This window comes from Oncorhynchus mykiss, chromosome 5 (assembly GCF_057628025.1).
Source record: "Oncorhynchus mykiss isolate SJ-2025 chromosome 5, ASM5762802v1, whole genome shotgun sequence".
In the NCBI taxonomy this organism is placed as follows: domain Eukaryota; kingdom Metazoa; phylum Chordata; class Actinopteri; order Salmoniformes; family Salmonidae; genus Oncorhynchus; species Oncorhynchus mykiss.
The window spans coordinates 88,475,337-88,494,737 of NC_143026.1; the positions used below are offsets into that span (position 1 = coordinate 88,475,337).

General features: G+C 46.5%; 1 protein-coding gene across 42 annotated transcripts in view; it reads left to right on the forward strand.

Annotated features, from left to right (window-relative positions):
- Positions 1-19,401, forward strand: part of dock7 (dedicator of cytokinesis 7) — a 93,931-nt gene that overhangs the window by 46,512 nt on the left and 28,018 nt on the right. For all 42 annotated transcript variants that reach the window (XM_036978637.2, XM_036978634.2, XM_090236217.1 and 39 more), the window contains exons 17-21: positions 7,536-7,674; positions 7,927-8,115; positions 13,874-14,105; positions 14,413-14,577; positions 14,736-14,905. In XM_036978637.2, the coding sequence (XP_036834532.1) occupies positions 7,536-7,674; positions 7,927-8,115; positions 13,874-14,105; positions 14,413-14,577; positions 14,736-14,905 (895 nt within the window). The remainder of the gene's footprint in view (positions 1-7,535; positions 7,675-7,926; positions 8,116-13,873; positions 14,106-14,412; positions 14,578-14,735; positions 14,906-19,401) is intronic.

Sequence of the window (19,401 nt, forward strand, 5' to 3'; positions counted from 1 at the left end):
CTAACCATATCATTTAGAGCCTGTTCTCATTCCTGTACGGCCCTAGCCGACCGTGTCATTTAGAGCCTGTTCTCATTGCTGTACGGCCCTAGCCGACCGTGTCATTTAGAGCCTGTTCTCATTGCTGTACGGCCCTAACTAACCATATCATTTAGAGCCTGTTCTCATTGCTGTACGGCCCTAGCCGACCGTGTCATTTAGAGCCTGTTCTTATTCCTGTATGGCCCTAGCCGACCGTGTCATTTAGAGCCTGTTCTCATTCCTGTACGGCCCTAACTAACCATATCATTTAGAGCCTGTTCTCATTGCTGTACGGCCCTAACTAACCATATCATTTAGAGCCTGTTCTCATTCCTGTACGGCCCTAGCCGACCGTGTCATTTAGAGCCTGTTCTCATTCCTGTACGGCCCTAACTAACCATATCATTTAGAGCCTGTTCTCATTGCTGTACGGCCCTAACTAACCATATCATTTAGAGCCTGTTCTCATTCCTGTACGGCCCTAACTAACTATGTCATTTAGAGCCTGTTCTCATTCCTGTACGGCCCTAACTATGTCATTTAGAGCCTGTTCTCATTCCTGTACGGCCCTAACTAACCATATAATTTAGAGCCTGTTCTCATTCCTGTACGGCCCTAGCCGACCGTGTCATTTAGAGCCTGTTCTCATTCTTGTACGGCCCTAACTAACTATGTCATTTAGAGCCTGTTCTCATTGCTGTACGGCCCTAACTAACTATGTCATTTAGAGCCTGTTCTCATTGCTGTACGGCCCTAACTAACTATGTCATTTAGAGCCTGTTCTCATTGCTGTACGGCCCTAACTAACTACGTCATTTAGAGCCTGTTCTCATTGCTGTACGGCCCTAGCCGACCGTGTCATTTAGAGCCTGTTCTCATTGCTGTACGGCCCTAGACGACCGTGTCATTTAGAGCCTGTTCTCATTCCTGTACGGCCCTAACTAACTATGTCATTTAGAGCCTGTTCTCATTCCTGTACGGCCCTAGCCGACCGTGTCATTTAGAGCCTGTTCTCATTCCTGTACGGCCCTAACTAACCATATCATTTAGAGCCTGTTCTCATTCCTGTACGGCCCTAACTATGTCATTTAGAGCCTGTTCTCATTCCTGTACGGCCCTAGCCGACCGTGTCATTTAGAGCCTGTTCTCATTGCTGTACGGCCCTAACTAACCATATCATTTAGAGCCTGTTCTCATTCCTGTATGGCCCTAGCCGACCGTGTCATTTAGAGCCTGTTCTCATTCCTGTACGGCCCTAGCTAACCATATCATTTAGAGCCTGTTCTCATTGCTGTACGGCCCTAACTAACCATATCATTTAGAGCCTGTTCTCATTGCTGTACGGCCCTAACTAACTATGTCATTTAGAGCCTGTTCTCATTGCTGTACGGCCCTAACTAACTATGTCATTTAGAGCCTGTTCTCATTCCTGTACGGCCCTAACTAACTATGTCATTTAGAGCCTGTTCTCATTGCTGTACGGCCCTAACTAACTATGTAATTTAGAGCCTGTTCTCATTCCTGTACGGCCCTAACTAACTATGTCATTTAGAGCCTGTTCTCATTCCTGTATGGCCCTAGCCGACCGTGTCATTTAGAGCCTGTTCTCATTCCTGTACGGCCCTAGCCGACCGTGTCATTTAGAGCCTGTTCTCATTCCTGTACGGCCCTAACTAACTATGTCATTTAGAGCCTGTTCTCATTCCTGTACGGCCCGAGCCGACCGTGTCATTTACAGCCTGTTCTCATTCCTGTACGGCCCTAACTAACTATGTCATTTAGAGCCTGTTCTCATTCCTGTACGGCCCTAACTAACTATGTCATTTAGAGCCTGTTCTCATTCCTGTATGGCCCTAGCTAACTATGTCATTTAGAGCCTGTTCTCATTCCTGTACGGCCCTAGCCGACCGTGTCATTTAGAGCCTGTTCTCATTCCTGTACGGCCCTAACTAACTATGTCATTTAGAGCCTGTTCTCATTCCTGTACGGCCCGAGCCGACCGTGTCATTTACAGCCTGTTCTCATTCCTGTACGGCCCTAACTAACTATGTCATTTAGAGCCTGTTCTCATTCCTGTACGGCCCTAACTAACTATGTCATTTAGAGCCTGTTCTCATTCCTGTACGGCCCTAGCTAACTATGTCATTTAGAGCCTGTTCTCATTCCTATACGGCCCTAACTAACTATGTCATTTAGAGCCTGTTCTCATTGCTGTACGGCCCTAGCCGACCGTGTCATTTAGAGCCTGTTCTCATTCCTGTACGGCCCTAACTAACTATGTCATTTAGAGCCTGTTCTCATTCCTGTACGGCCCTAGCCGACCGTGTCATTTAGAGCCTGTTCTCATTGCTGTACGGCCCTAGCCGACCGTGTCATTTAGAGCCTGTTCTCATTGCTGTACGGCCCTAGCCGACCGTGTCATTTAGAGCCTGTTCTCATTCCTGTACGGCCCTAGCCGACCGTGTCATTTAGAGCCTGTTCTCATTCCTGTACGGCCCTAACTAACCATATCATTTAGAGCCTGTTCTCATTCCTGTACGGCCCTAACTAACCATATCATTTAGAGCCTGTTCTCATTGCTGTACGGCCCTAACTAACCATATCATTTAGAGCCTGTTCTCATTCCTGTACGGCCCTAGCCGACCGTGTCATTTAGAGCCTGTTCTCATTGCTGTACGGCCCTAGCCGACCGTGTCATTTAGAGCCTGTTCTCATTGCTGTACGGCCCTAGCCGACCGTTTCATTTAGAGCCTGTTCTCATTCCTGTACGGCCCTAACTAACCATATCATTTAGAGCCTGTTCTCATTGCTGTACGGCCCTAACTAACCATATCATTTAGAGCCTGTTCTCATTCCTGTACGGCCCTAACTAACTATGTAATTTAGAGCCTGTTCTCATTCCTGTACGGCCCTAACTAACCATATCATTTAGAGCCTGTTCTCATTGCTGTACGGCCCTAACTAACTATGTAATTTAGAGCCTGTTCTCATTCCTGTACGGCCCTAACTAACTATGTCATTTAGAGCCTGTTCTCATTCCTGTATGGCCCTAGCCGACCGTGTCATTTAGAGCCTGTTCTCATTCCTGTACGGCCCTAGCCGACCGTGTCATTTAGAGCCTGTTCTCATTCCTGTACGGCCCTAACTAACTATGTCATTTAGAGCCTGTTCTCATTCCTGTACGGCCCGAGCCGACCGTGTCATTTACAGCCTGTTCTCATTCCTGTACGGCCCTAACTAACTATGTCATTTAGAGCCTGTTCTCATTCCTGTACGGCCCTAACTAACTATGTCATTTAGAGCCTGTTCTCATTCCTGTATGGCCCTAGCTAACTATGTCATTTAGAGCCTGTTCTCATTCCTGTACGGCCCTAGCCGACCGTGTCATTTAGAGCCTGTTCTCATTCCTGTACGGCCCTAACTAACTATGTCATTTAGAGCCTGTTCTCATTCCTGTACGGCCCGAGCCGACCGTGTCATTTACAGCCTGTTCTCATTCCTGTACGGCCCTAACTAACTATGTCATTTAGAGCCTGTTCTCATTCCTGTACGGCCCTAACTAACTATGTCATTTAGAGCCTGTTCTCATTCCTGTACGGCCCTAGCTAACTATGTCATTTAGAGCCTGTTCTCATTCCTATACGGCCCTAACTAACTATGTCATTTAGAGCCTGTTCTCATTGCTGTACGGCCCTAGCCGACCGTGTCATTTAGAGCCTGTTCTCATTCCTGTACGGCCCTAACTAACTATGTCATTTAGAGCCTGTTCTCATTCCTGTACGGCCCTAGCCGACCGTGTCATTTAGAGCCTGTTCTCATTGCTGTACGGCCCTAGCCGACCGTGTCATTTAGAGCCTGTTCTCATTGCTGTACGGCCCTAGCCGACCGTGTCATTTAGAGCCTGTTCTCATTCCTGTACGGCCCTAGCCGACCGTGTCATTTAGAGCCTGTTCTCATTCCTGTACGGCCCTAACTAACCATATCATTTAGAGCCTGTTCTCATTCCTGTACGGCCCTAACTAACCATATCATTTAGAGCCTGTTCTCATTGCTGTACGGCCCTAACTAACCATATCATTTAGAGCCTGTTCTCATTCCTGTACGGCCCTAGCCGACCGTGTCATTTAGAGCCTGTTCTCATTGCTGTACGGCCCTAGCCGACCGTGTCATTTAGAGCCTGTTCTCATTGCTGTACGGCCCTAGCCGACCGTTTCATTTAGAGCCTGTTCTCATTCCTGTACGGCCCTAACTAACCATATCATTTAGAGCCTGTTCTCATTGCTGTACGGCCCTAACTAACCATATCATTTAGAGCCTGTTCTCATTCCTGTACGGCCCTAACTAACTATGTAATTTAGAGCCTGTTCTCATTCCTGTACGGCCCTAACTAACCATATCATTTAGAGCCTGTTCTCATTGCTGTACGGCCCTAGCCGACCGTGTCATTTAGAGCCTGTTCTCATTCCTGTACGGCCCTAACTAACCATATCATTTAGAGCCTGTTCTCATTCCTGTACGGCCCTAACTAACTATGTCATTTAGAGCCTGTTCTCATTGCTGTACGGCCCTAACTAACCATATCATTTAGAGCCTGTTCTCATTCCTGTACGGCCCTAACTAATTATGTCATTTAGAGCCTGTTCTCATTCCTGTACGGCCCTAACTAACTATGTCATTTAGAGCCTGTTCTCATTCCTGTACGGCCCTAACTAACTATGTCAAATAGAGCCTGTTCTCATTCCTGTACGGCCCTAACTAACTATGTCATTTAGAGCCTGTTCTCATTCCTGTACGGCCCTAACTAACCATATCATTTAGAGCCTGTTCTCATTCCTGTATGGCCCTAGCCGACCGTGTCATTTAGAGCCTGTTCTCATTCCTGTACGGCCCTAACTAACCATATCATTTAGAGCCTGTTCTCATTGCTGTACGGCCCTAACTAACCATATCATTTAGAGCCTGTTCTTATTCCTGTACGGCCCTAACTAACCATATCATTTAGAGCCTGTTCTCATTCCTGTACGGCCCTAGCCGACCGTGTCATTTAGAGCCTGTTCTCATTGCTGTACGGCCCTAGCCGACCGTGTCATTTAGAGCCTGTTCTCATTGCTGTACGGCCCTAACTAACCATATCATTTAGAGCCTGTTCTCATTGCTGTACGGCCCTAGCCGACCGTGTCATTTAGAGCCTGTTCTTATTCCTGTATGGCCCTAGCCGACCGTGTCATTTAGAGCCTGTTCTCATTCCTGTACGGCCCTAACTAACCATATCATTTAGAGCCTGTTCTCATTGCTGTACGGCCCTAACTAACCATATCATTTAGAGCCTGTTCTCATTCCTGTACGGCCCTAGCCGACCGTGTCATTTAGAGCCTGTTCTCATTCCTGTACGGCCCTAACTAACCATATCATTTAGAGCCTGTTCTCATTGCTGTACGGCCCTAACTAACCATATCATTTAGAGCCTGTTCTCATTCCTGTACGGCCCTAACTAACTATGTCATTTAGAGCCTGTTCTCATTCCTGTACGGCCCTAACTATGTCATTTAGAGCCTGTTCTCATTCCTGTACGGCCCTAACTAACCATATAATTTAGAGCCTGTTCTCATTCCTGTACGGCCCTAGCCGACCGTGTCATTTAGAGCCTGTTCTCATTCCTGTACGGCCCTAACTAACCATATAATTTAGAGCCTGTTCTCATTGCTGTACGGCCCTAACTAACCATATCATTTAGAGCCTGTTCTCATTCCTGTACGGCCCTAACTAACTATGTCATTTAGAGCCTGTTCTCATTGCTGTACGGCCCTAACTAACCATATCATTTAGAGCCTGTTCTCATTCCTGTACGGCCCTAACTAACTATGTCATTTAGAGCCTGTTCTCATTCCTGTACGGCCCTAACTAACTATGTCATTTAGAGCCTGTTCTCATTCCTGTACGGCCCTAACTAACTATGTAATTTAGAGCCTGTTCTCATTCCTGTACGGCCCTAACTAACTATGTCATTTAGAGCCTGTTCTCATTCCTGTACGGCCCTAACTAACTATGTCATTTAGAGCCTGTTCTCATTCCTGTACGGCCCTAACTAACTATGTCATTTAGAGCCTGTTCTCATTCCTGTATGGCCCTAGCCGACCGTGTCATTTAGAGCCTGTTCTCATTCCTGTACGGCCCTAACTAACCATATCATTTAGAGCCTGTTCTCATTGCTGTACGGCCCTAACTAACCATATAATTTAGAGCCTGATCTTATTCCTGTACGGCCCTAACTAACCATATCATTTAGAGCCTGTTCTCATTCCTGTACGGCTCTAGCCGACCGTGTCATTTAGAGCTTGTTCTCATTGCTGTACGGCCCTAGCCGACAGTGTCATTTAGAGCCTGTTCTCATTGCTGTACGGCCCTAACTAACCATATCATTTAGAGCCTGTTCTCATTGCTGTACGGCCCTAGCCGACCGTGTCATTTAGAGCCTGTTCTCATTGCTGTACGGCCCTAGCCGACCGTGTCATTTAGAGCCTGTTCTCATTGCTGTACGGCCCTAGCCGACCGTGTCATTTAGAGCCTGTTCTCATTGCAGTACGGCCCTAACTAACCATATCATTTAGAGCCTGTTCTCATTGCTGTACGGCCCTAGCCGACCGTGTCATTTAGAGCCTGTTCTCATTGCTGTACGGCCCTAGCCGACCGTGTCATTTAGAGCCTGTTCTCATTCCTGTACGGCCCTAACTAACTATGTCATTCAGAGCCTGTTCTCATTCCTGTACGGCCCTAACTAACTATGTCATTTAGAGCCTGTTCTCATTGCTGTACGGCCCTAGCCGACCGTGTCATTTAGAGCCTGTTCTCATTGCTGTACGGCCCTAGCCGACCGTGTCATTTAGAGCCTGTTCTCATTGCTGTACGGCCCTAACTAACCATATCATTTAGAGCCTGTTCTCATTGCTGTACGGCCCTAGCCGACCGTGTCATTTAGAGCCTGTTCTCATTCCTGTACGGCCCTAGCCGACCGTGTCATTTAGAGCCTGTTCTCATTGCTGTTCGGCCCTAGCCGACCGTGTCATTTAGAGCCTGTTGTCATTCCTGTACGGCCCTAGCCGACCGTGTCATTTAGAGCCTGTTCTCATTGCTGTACGGCCCTAGCCGACCGTGTCATTTAGAGCCTGTTCTCATTGCTGTACGGCCCTAGCCGACCGTGTCATTTAGAGCCTGTTCTCATTCCTGTACGGCCCTAGCCGACCGTGTCATTTAGTGCCTGTTCTCATTGCTGTTCGGCCCTAGCCGACTGTGTCATTTAGAGCCTCTTCTCATTGCTGTACGGCCCTAGCCGACCGTGTCATTTAGAGCCTGTTCTCATTCCTGTACGGCCCTAGCCGACCGTGTCATTTAGAGCCTGTTCTCAATACTTCTGTAGATGTTTATTACTGTGCAGCCCTGACACTTTAACAGCTGTTGATTCCTAAAACCAACCATTCAACTCTGGCTCTGTTATTCCTGTTGTGTTTCCTATGCAGGTCCCCGGACTTCCATGATGAGGTGAAGATCAAGCTGCCGGCCTCTCTGACTGACCACCACCATGTCCTGTTCACCTTCTACCATGTCAGCTGCCAGCAGAAACAGAACACCCCCCTGGAAACCCCTGTGGGATACACGGTAACCACTGTGGACACGCGTGGAAATGCACATGCATGTACACACACACACGTGCGCACACTATGCACAATGATATCTGCACGTGCATGACACACACACACACGTGCGCACACTATGCACAATTATATCTGCATGTGCACGTGCATGACACACAGGCGTGTGTGCAAGCAAACGTAACATGCACACGCACCTCATACGAGCACACGTGTATAAACATTAACATGCCTTTATTGTTTTTCTCTCCTTCCTTAGTGGATCCCCATGCTTCAGAATGGACGCCTGCGTACAGGAAGCTTCTGTCTGCCGGTGTCTCTAGAGAAACCTCCCCAGTCCTACTCTGTTCTCTCCCCTGATGTTCCTCTCCCTGGGATGAAATGGGTGGATAACCACAGAGGGGTGTTCAACGTTGAAGTGACATCTGTTTCCACCGTCCACACGCAGGTATAGCCCATCACAACCATACTTTTCATGGCATACCGAAACATTTCTATTTGTTCCATACTAGAATATGAAAACCCGGTGTGGTCCTAGAATTGTTGGTACTTTTGGGACTTCTGTCAAATGTCTCACGTCCTTTACTGATTTGAGAGAGGATCAAGTCTATCAGCACAGCTGATGTCCCTGCTCAGTGACTGCTCCGTGTACTCATGGCTAGCTCTAGTCTGTCCTGAGGAACCACTGGGAGTCTGGACTGTGTCATGTTAGCTCCTCTCTCATACTGACTCTAGTCTGTCCTGAGGAACCACTGGGAGTCTGGACTGTATCATGTTAGCTCCTCTCTCATACTGACTCTAGTCTGTCCTGAGGAACCACTGGGAGTCTGGACTGTATCATGTTAGCTCCTCTCTCATACTGACTCTAGTCTGTCCTGAGGAACCACTGGGAGTCTGGACTGTATCATGTTAGCTCCTCTCTCATACTGACTCTAGTCTGTCCTGAGGAACCACTGGGAGTCTGGACTGCGTCATGTTAGTTAACACACTTGAATAATGCAACACGTCATGTGGAAATGTTGAATCCGTTCATTACTGTAAGCAAAACAAACTATACAGCTGAAACTAACATTAGTTTCCTTCCCTAGTACCTTGTTTGTGATGATATACGAACCATAACGCAAAAATATAACTGATTTCAAAGTTAATTGTCATCAAATACTTTACATTCACTTCATCTTCCCCCACCTCACGTCTCTCCCAGTCAAGACCTTATTTGCTCAAGCCTCAAGCTAACTGTGTGTGAGAATGACATCATGGGGCTTAAAGAGACGGTGCACACTTTTATAAAAGAAGAGTGTTCTTCTATTCAAATGTTATTGACCAGTGCAATAAAATGAGTCCCAAATGGAAGGGAAACATTGTTTTTCATCTGTAGCATCATGAAATCAGCCAAAACAAGCTCATTGCATGAAAACAGGCCTATTGAATGAATATGCACTTACATGTATTTGGGGCGGCAGGTAGCCTGGTGGTTAGAGGCAGGTAGCCTGGTGGTTAGAGGCAGGTAGCCTGGTGGTTAGAGGCAGGTAGCCTGGTGGTTAGAGGCAGGTAGCCTGGTGGTTAGAGGCAGGTAGCCTGGTGGTTAGAGGCAGGTAGCCTGGTGGTTAGAGGCAGGTAGCCTGGTGGTTAGAGGCAGGTAGCCTGGTGGTTAGAGCGTTGGACTAGTAACTGAAAGGTTGCAAGATCAAGTCCCCGAGATGACAACGTAAAAATATGCCGTTCTGCCCCTGAACAAGACAGTTAACCCACTGTTCCTAGGCCGCCATTGTAAATAAGAATTTGTTCTTAACTGACTTACCTAGTTAAATAAAGGTCAAATAAATAAATATAAAATAAAATGTATTTGTCACATAGAAGATGTTAGATGCGAAATGCTTGTGCTTCTAGTTGCGACAATGCAGTAAGACAGTAGTTTTGGAATTGTTAGTTAGATTACTTGTTATTACTGCATTGTCGGAACTAGAAGCACAAGCATTTCGCTACACTCGCATTAACATCTGCTAACCATGTGTATGTGACAAATAAAATTTGATTTGATTTTAATAAACAATTCCAAAACTACTTTCTTATACACACAAGTGTAAAGGGATAAAGAATATGTACATAAAGATATATGAATGAGTGATGGTACAGAGCGGCATAGGCAAGATGCAGTAGATGGTATAGAGTACAGTATATACATATGAGATGAGTAATGTAGGGTATGTAAACAAAGTGGCATAGTTTAAAGTGGCTAGTGATACATGTATTACATAAAGATGCAGTAGATGATATAGAGCACAGTATATCCATATGAGGTGAGTAATGTAGGGTATGTAAACATTATATTAAGTGGCTAGTGATATATTTTACATAAATTTCCATCAATTCCCATTATTAAAGTGGCTGGAGTTGAGTCAGTGTCAGTGTGTTGGCAGCAGCCACTCAATGTTAGTGGTGGCTGTTTAACAGTCTGATGGCCTTGAGATAGAAGCTGTTTTTCAGTCTCTCGGTCCCTGCTTTGATGCACCTGTACTGACCTCGCCTTCTGGATGATAGTGGGGTGAACAGGCAGTGGCTCGGGTGGTTGTTGTCCTTGATGATCTTTATGGCCTTCCTGTGACATCGGGTGGTCTAGGTGTCCTGGAGGGCAGGTAGGTTGCCCCCGGTGATGCGTTGTGCAGACCTCACTACCCTCTGGAGAGCCTTACGGTTTACAGTTGTGGGCGGAGCAGTTGCCGTACCAGGCGGTGATACAGCCCGCCAGGATGCTCTCGATTGTGCATCTGTAGAAGTTTGTGAGTGTTTTTGGTGACAAGCCAAATTTCTTCAGCCTCCTGAGGTTGATCCACCAGTGTTGTGGATCAGTGGGGTGGAGATGTTGTTACCTACCCTCACCACCTGGGGGCGACCTGTCAGGAAGTCCAGTACCCAGTTGCACAGGGCGGGGTTGAGACCCAGGGTCTCGAGCTTGATGACGAGTTTGGAGGGTACTAGGGTGTTAAATGCTGAGCAGTAGGCGATGAACAGCATTCTCACATAGATATTCCTCTTGTTCAGATGGGTTAGGGCAGTGTGAAGTGTGGTTGAGATTGCATCGTCTGTGGACCTATTTGGGCGGTAAGCAAATTGGAGTGGGTCTAGGGTGTCAGGTAGGGTGGAGGTGATATGGTCCTTGACTAGTCTCTCAAAGCACTTCATGATGACTGAAGTGAGTGCTACGGGGCGATAGTGAGTTACCTTAGCTTTCTTGGGAACAGGGACAATGGTGGCCCTCTTGAAGCATGTGGGAACAGCAGACTGGGATAAGGATTGATTGAATATGTCCGTAAACACACCAGCCAGCTGGTCTGTGCATGCTCTGAGGACGCGGCTGGGGATGCTGTCTGGCCCTGCAGCCTTGCGAGGGTTAACACGCTTAAATGTTTTCCTCACGTAGGCTGCAGTGAAGGAGAGTCCGCAGGTTTTGGTTGTGGGCCGTGTCAGTGGCACTGTATTGTCCTCAAAGCGGGAAAAAAAGTTAATTAGTCTGCCGGGGAGCAAGACATCCTGGTACGTGACGGGGCTGGTTTTCTTTTTGTAATCCGTGATTGACTGTAGACCCTGCCACATACCTCTTGTGTCTGAGCCGTTGAATTGTGACTCTACTTTGTCTCTATACTGACGCTTAGCTTGTTTGATTGCCTTTCGGAGGGAATAGCTACACTGTTTGTATTCGGTCATGTTTCCGGTCACCTTTCCCTGGTTAAAAGCAGTGGTTCGCGCTTTCAGTTTCACGCGAATGCTGCCATCAATCCACGGTTTCTGGTTAGGGAATGTTTTAATCGTTGCTATGGGAACGACATCGTCAATGCACTGTCTAATGAACTCGTTCACCGAATCAGCGTATTCGTCAATGTTGTTGGACGCAATACGAAACATATCCCAGTCCGCGTGATGGAAGCAGTCTTGAAGCGTGGAATCAGATTGGTCGGACCAGCGTTGAACAGACCTGAGTGTGGGAGTTTCTTGTTTTAGTTTCTGTCTGTAGGCAGGGAGCAACAAAATATTGTGAATAGACCTAGACTACATCTTGATTTACCCAGTTTATCAATAGATTTACCATTCTATTAATATGGTGATGTATGGTGAGTATGGTGGTACTAAACCTGTTATCAGTGTCGAAGTCAAAAGTGGTACGATGACAACTAGGGCTGCTATGGTGACTGTATCAACACCACACCGGCAGTCATGACTGCAGTAAAATTCTATGTGACGGTAATGTCGTCTTATGCACTCGGGACATGTTAGTAGTACCCAACTCGCTAACGATAATCAGTTTGCTAATGGCCTGGTACTCGGGGCTATATTGTCCATCAACACTCTAATAACATCAGACATCATTGAAACAGTATCCTGGTTTTAATACCTTTTACTCTCTTCCTCCTGATCAATTTGAAAAAAAGGTTGAAACTGAGTGGAAAACATGGTCATTGTGGATGTTGTTTCAAAGCCAAGCTCTTTCTAAGCTGAGGATGAATTGAAATCACCCATATGCATATTAGAGTTTATGCATAGGCCTATATACACTACAAAAGTATATGGACACCTGCTCATCGAACATCTCATTCCAAAATCATGGGCATCATGGGTCCCCCCTTTGCTGCTATAAGTCTCCACTCTTCTAGGAAGGCATTCCACTAGATGTTGGAATATTGCTGCAGAAATTTGCTTCCGTTCAGTCACGAGCTTAGTCAGGTTGGGTACTGATGTAGGCCGATTAGGTCTGGCTGGCAGTCGGCATTCCAATTCATCCCAAAGGTGTTAGATGAGGTTGAGGTCAGGGCTTTGTGCAGGCCAGTCAAGTTCTTCCACACCGATCTCGACAAACCATTTCTGTATGGACCTCACTTTGTGCATGGGGCATTGTCATGCTGAAACAGGAAAGTAACTATTGTTACAAAGTTGGAAGCACAGAATTGTCTGGAATGTCAGTGTAGTGTTAAGATTTCCCTTCACTGGAACTAAGGGGCCTGAACCATGAAAAACAATTCCTCCTCCACCAAACTTTACAGTTGGCACTATGCATTCGGGCAGGTATCGTCCTCCTGGCATCTGCCAAACCCAGATTCGTCCATCGGGCTGCCAGATGGTGAAGCGTGATTCGTCACTCCAGAGAATGCGTTTACTCTGCTCCAGAGTCCAATGGTGGCGAGCTTTACATCACTCCAGCCGACGCTTGGCATTGAGCATGGTGATCTTAGGATTGTGTGCGGCTGCATGGCCATGGAAACCCATTTCATGAAGCTCCCGATGAACAGTTATTGTGCTGACGTTGCTTCCAGAAGCAGTTTTGGAACTCGCTAGTGAGTGTTGCAACCGAGGACAGATTTTTACGTGCTACGTGTTTCAGCACTCGGTGGTCCTGTTCTGTGTGCTTGTGTGACCTACCACTTCGCGACTGAGCTGTTGTTGCTCCTAGACGTTTCCACATCACAATAACAGCACTTACAGTTGACCGGGGCAGCTCTAGCAGGGCAGAAATTTGAACTGACTTGTTGGAAAGGTGACATCCTGTGACGGTGCTGCGCTGAAAGTCACTGAGCTCTTCAGTACGGACAATTCTACTGCCAGTGTTTTTCTATGGAGATTGATTCGCTGTATGCGCAAATGTATGCAGCTGTCCGCAACGGGTGTGGCTGAAAAAGCCGAATCCACTAATTTGAACAATTCAGTGCGCTGTATCTGTGTTAGATATCAGACCATCAGAGACAGACAGACTAGCCCAGAGTGGGAGGAGTAATGTGTCCCTCAGTTCATTAGTGGTTGAACTTCACTTGTGTTATTTAGTAGAGCCCCCTCCATCTCTCTGTTCTGTTTGCTGTCCAAGGTGGGGGGGTAGGGGGGGGGGGGACTGGGTTGAAGAGGGTGAGTGTTTTCCCAGCAGCTTAGCCTGGTGCTAATGTGATCATAAATCACTTGGTCTATGTGGATGAGACTGAGCTGGGCTCAACTCTACTGTAGTCTCTATACGTGGGCTGGAACCACAGAGCACACAGTTATAGCACTTTCATTATGTAGTGGGAGCTCACATTTATTTCCCTTCTATTGAAGCTTGGCTTTCTTTGTGTCCTTTCATTCCTCCCTTCCTTTCCCTCCCTCCCTCCCTCCCTCCCTCCCTCCCTCCCTCCCTCCCTCCCTCCCTCCCTCCCTCCCTCCCTCTCTCTCCTACCTCCTTCCACCAGGACCAGTACCTGGATAAGTTCTTTGCGTTGGTGCATGCCCTGGACGAGCACATGTTCCCTGTGCGGATTGGAGACGTGCGCATCATGGAGAATAACCTGGAGGCGGAGCTAAAGTCCAGCATCGCAGCACTAAACTCCTCCCAGCTGGAGCCCATCGTCCGATTCCTCCACCTCCTATTGGACAAGCTGGTGGTGCTGGTGGTGCGGCCGCCCGTCATCGCAGGACAGATAGGTTTACTATCCCCTTTAACCTAAGCCTAGTGTAACCTAAGCCTAGTGTAACCTAAGCCTAGTGTAACCTAAGCTTAGCTGTACAACTTAGGCCTTGTGTAATATAACCCTCCATTTAATTCCAAAAAATAACATTAAAAGGAAAGAAATGTAACCCCCTCAACTGTGTTTGTAACCCTACCACTACGTATTCTAAACTACTAAACGGCAAGGGATTGCTGCCACTGACTGTACTGTCTCTTACTACGATGTACTGTACCGTCTAGTCCTAAGTATGTGTGTTCCTGTCTGTCTTTGTGTGTTTATAGTGAATCTGGGCCAGGCCTCGTTCGAGGTGATGGCATCCATAGTGAATCGGCTCCACAAGTACCTAGACACCAGTCAGGACATGCACGGCAGAAACGGTCTGCTCTCCTCTTATATATACTACGTCTTCAGACTGCCCAACATGGACCCCAACTTCCCCTCACCAGGTACATTTACTTCTGTTAAATTCATTACATCCAGGTCATAAAGACCATTGGCTACGTCAGGCGACTTTAGGAAAATAGCGTTTATCAGAAGCGGCAAGTGTCCTCACCCTCCGTTCCTGACTTCCATTGTTTTGTTCCATGTGTGTTTTTTGTCTCAGGTCCTGGAGGGCTGGGTGGTTCAGTCCACTATGCCACCATGGCCAGGTCCGCCCAGCGACCAGCTAGCCTAAACCTCAACCGCTCCCGTAGCCTTAGCAACAGTAACCCGGACATCTCCGGAACACCCACGTCCCCTGACGACGAGGTCCGCTCCATCATCGGCAGTAAGGTAAGAGACACCCCACAGACCAGACCTCTGGCATACATTATGTTCTGTTTGTCAGTACTTTTGGGGTACAGTCAGTCCTCCGCGTCTGTGGTTTAGACCTCTACTTTCAATGAGAGAATAATCTATTCTGAATGATACTATATGGAGAGCAATATTTAGGGGTAGCAGGGCTCCAGACCATTTAGTCGCATTTTACAACCCTTTGTCTTGGCTGTGGAGTAAAATGTTTAATTGATTGCACTGGTGCAATCTGCACAATTCTACCTGGTCACCTCAATTCACCATTTTTGTGCTGATAAAACCATGATTTGATCAAATAGGAAAGTGCGTTATCCTCATGATTCCTGTAATGAAACCCCCGAGCCTGTTTTGCTTGGGCCGGCTGCTATAGACCAAATGAGCGAGTCCCTCACACTCTCTCTACCCTTCGTGCACCCTGAAAAATGCGTTCTGATTGGGTAACATTTCTATATGCAATTGTATAAAAAAACACAACTTTAGAAGCGACTACTGTTCAAGAGAGGAGGGTCTCAGCTTTCTGTAGGTATAATTTTGTTTTCTCAGCTCTCAATATTGAGCTCAAAGCACAATGCTTTGCAATCGAGGTATCTGATATGGCTTTGAAATACAGAGTTTGCATCAGCCATCGCAAGTGCGCTATTATACCAAGGGTTACTACCGATGCAACCTTTGTAAAAATGTTTAGGACTTTCAATTTAATGTTCGATTAATTAATGGCTACTAAAAAATTAAAAAATATATAATAAAAATTTTTTTTTTGTCAAATTGTATTTGTCACATACACATGGTTAGCAGATGTTAATGCGAGTGTAGCGAAATGCTTGTGCTTCTAGTTCCGACAATGCAGTAATAACCAACAAGTAATCTAACTAACAATTCCAAAACTACTGTCTTATACACAGTGTAAGGGGATAAAGAATATGTACATAAGGATATATGAATGAGTGATGGTACAGAGCAGCATAGGCAGGATACAGTAGATGGTATCGAGTACAGTATATACATGAGGTGAGTATGTAAACAAAGTGGCATAGTTAAAGTGGCTAGTGATACATGTATTACATAAGGATGCAGTCGATGATATAGAGTACAGTATATACGTATGCATATGAGATGAATAATGTAGGGTAAGTAACATTATATAAGGTAGCATTGTTTAAAGTGGCTAGTGATATATTTACATTTCCCATCAATTCCCATTATTAAAGTGGCTGGAGTTGAGTCAGTGTCAGTGTGTTGGCAGCAGCCACTCAATGTTAGTGGTGGCTGTTTAACAGTCTGATGGCCTTGAGATAGAAGCTGTTTTTCAGTCTCTCGGTCCCAGCTTTGATGCACCTGTACTGACCTCGCCTTCTGGATAATAGCGGGGTGAACAGGCAGTGGCTCGGGTGGTTGTTGTCCTTGATGATCTTTATGGCCTTCCTGTAACATCGGGTGGTGTAGGTGTCCTGGAGGGCAGGTAGTTTGCCCCCGGTGATGCGTTGTGCAGACCTCACTACCCTCTGGAGAGCCTTACGGTTGTGGGCGGAGCAGTTGCCGTACCAGGCGGTGATACAGCCCGCCAGGATGCTCTCGATTGTGCATCTGTAGAAGTTTGAGTGTTTTTGGTGACAAACCGAATTTCTTCAGCCTCCTGAGGTTGAAGAGGCGCTGCTGCGCCTTCTTCACAATGCTGTCTGTGTGAGTGGACCAATTCAGTTTGTCTGTGATGTGTATGCCGAGGAACTTAAAACTTGCTACCCTCTCCACTACTGTTCCATCGATGTGGATAGGGGGGTGTTCCCTCTGCTGTTTCCTGAAGTCCACAATCATCTTCTTAGTTTTGTTAACGTTGAGTGTGAGGTTATTTTCCTGACACCACACTCCGAGGGCCCTCACCTCCTCCCTGTAGACCGTCTCGTCATTGTTGGTAATCAAGCCTACCACTGTTGTGTCGTCCGCAAACTTGATGATTGAGTTGGAGGCGTGCGTGGCCACGCAGTCGTGGGTGAACAGGGAGTACAGGAGAGGGCTCAGAACGCACCCTTGTGGGGCCCCAGTGTTGAGGATCAGCGGGGTGGAGATGTTGTTGCCTACCCTCACCACCTGGGGGCGGCCCGTCAGGAAGTCCAGTACCCAGTTGCACAGGGCGGGGTCGAGACCCAGGGTCTCGAGCTTGATGACGAGCTTGGAGGGTACTATGGTGTTGAATGCCGAGCTGTAGTCGATGAACAGCATTCTCACATAGGTATTCCTCTTGTCCAGATGGGTTAGGGCAGTGTGCAGTGTGGTTGAGATTGCATCGTCTGTGGACCTATTTGGGTGGTAAGCAAATTGGAGTGGGTCTAGGGTGTAGGGTGGAGGTGATATGGTCCTTGACTAGTCTCTCAAAGCACTTCATGATGACGGAAGTGAGTGCTACGGGGCGGTAGTCGTTTAGCTCAGTTACCTTAGCTTTCTTGGGAACAGGAACAATGGTGGCCCTCTTGAAGCATGTTGGGAACAGCAGACTGGTATAGGGATTGATTGAATATGTCCGTAAACACACCGGCCAGCTGGTCTGCGCATGCTCTGAGGGCGCGGCTGGGGATGCCGTCTGGCCCTGCAGCCTTGCGAGGGTTAACACGTTTAAATGTCTTACTCACCTCGGCTGCAGTGAAGGAGAGTCCGCATGTTTTCGTTGCAGGCCGTGTCAGTGGCACTGTATTGTCCTCAAAGCGGGCAAAAAAGTTATTTAGTCTGCCTGGGAGCAGGACATCTGGTCCGTGACTGGGCTGGATTTCATCTTGTAGTCCGTGATTGACTGTAGACCCTGCCACATGCCTCTTGTGTCTGAGCCGTTGAATTGAGATTCTACTTTGTCTCTGTACTGACGCTTAGCTTGTTTGATAGCCTTGCGGAGGGAATAGCTGCACTGTTTGTATTCGGTCATGTTACCAGTCACCTTGCCCTGATTAAAAGCAGTGGTTCGCGCTTTCAGTTTCACACGAATGCTGCCATCAATCCACGGTTTCTGGTTAGGGAATGTTTTAATCGTTGCTATGGGAACGACATCTTCCACGCACGTTCTAATGAACTCGCACACCGAATCAGCGTATTCCTCAATATTGTTATCTGACGCAATACGAAACATGTCCCAGTCCACGTGATGGAAGCAGTCTTGGAGTGTGGAGTCAGCTTGGTCGGACCAGCGTTGGACAGACCTCAGCGTGGGAGCCTCTTGTTTTAGTTTCTGTCTGTAGGCAGGGATCAACAAAATGGAGTCGTGGTCAGCTTTTCCGAAAGAATATGTACATAAGATATATGAATGAGTGATGGTACAGAGCGGCATAGGCAAGATACAGTAGATGGTATTGAGGACAGTATATACATATGAGATGAGTATGTAAACAAAGTGGCATAGTTAAAGTGGCTAGTGATACATGTATTACATAAAGATGCAGTAGATGATATAGAGTACAGTATATACATATACATATGAGATGAATAATGTAGGGTATGTAAACATTATATTAGGTAGCATTGTTTAAAGTGGCTAGTGATATATTTTACATTTCCATCACTAGCGGTATATTTAGAGTTAGTGATTTAGATAATGTTTTTTGAGTTTCCACTTTCTCAGATGGTGAAATAGCACAAATTGAAGTAAACCTGTATGTAATATTAGTGCACATAAAGATGAAGGTAAATTCATGGAGCCCTATTTTGACAGTAAAATATAACATAAAAGGGGTTATTCTCAACCCAAAAATCATGGCAATCACTGGATTAGGTTGCATATCAAAAAATCTTGTCCAAGCAGGAATGCATGATTCATGTTAGATGAAAATGTATTTATTGAATATCATTTTAGTAGTCTGACTACATAAAACACTGTGAAAGACATTCTTTGTTGACTACTCCTTTTTTTTCCTATTGCGTGATGCTGCTGAAAAATATTTTTGGGTGCGACCAAATCATGGGCTAGTGTTAACAACTGAATAAGTTAATGGCAGCAGTAACACCAGGGGAAAACGTTAGTCTGGAGCCCCATGTAGCCAAGTGTATTGCAGATTAACTTTGTAAATGAGTTACAAACATGGACTTCTTTGACTTGTTGATTCGGTACCCCGATCAAATGACTTGTTGATTCGCTACCCCCGATCAAATGACTTGTTGATTCGCTACCCCGATCAAATGACTTGTTGATTCGCTACCCCCGATCAAATGACTTGTTGATTCGCTACCCCCGATCAAATGACTTGTTGATTCGCTACCCCCGATCAAATGACTTGTTGATTCGCTACCCCCGATCAAATGACTTGTTGATTCGCTACCCCCGATCAAATGACTTGTTGATTCGCTACCCCCGATCAAATGACTTGTTGATTCGCTACCCCGATCAAATGACTTGTTGATTCGCTACCCCGATCAAATGACTTGTTGATTCGCTACCCCGATCAAATGACTTGTTGATTCGCTACCCCGATCAAATGACTTGTTGATTCGCTACCCCC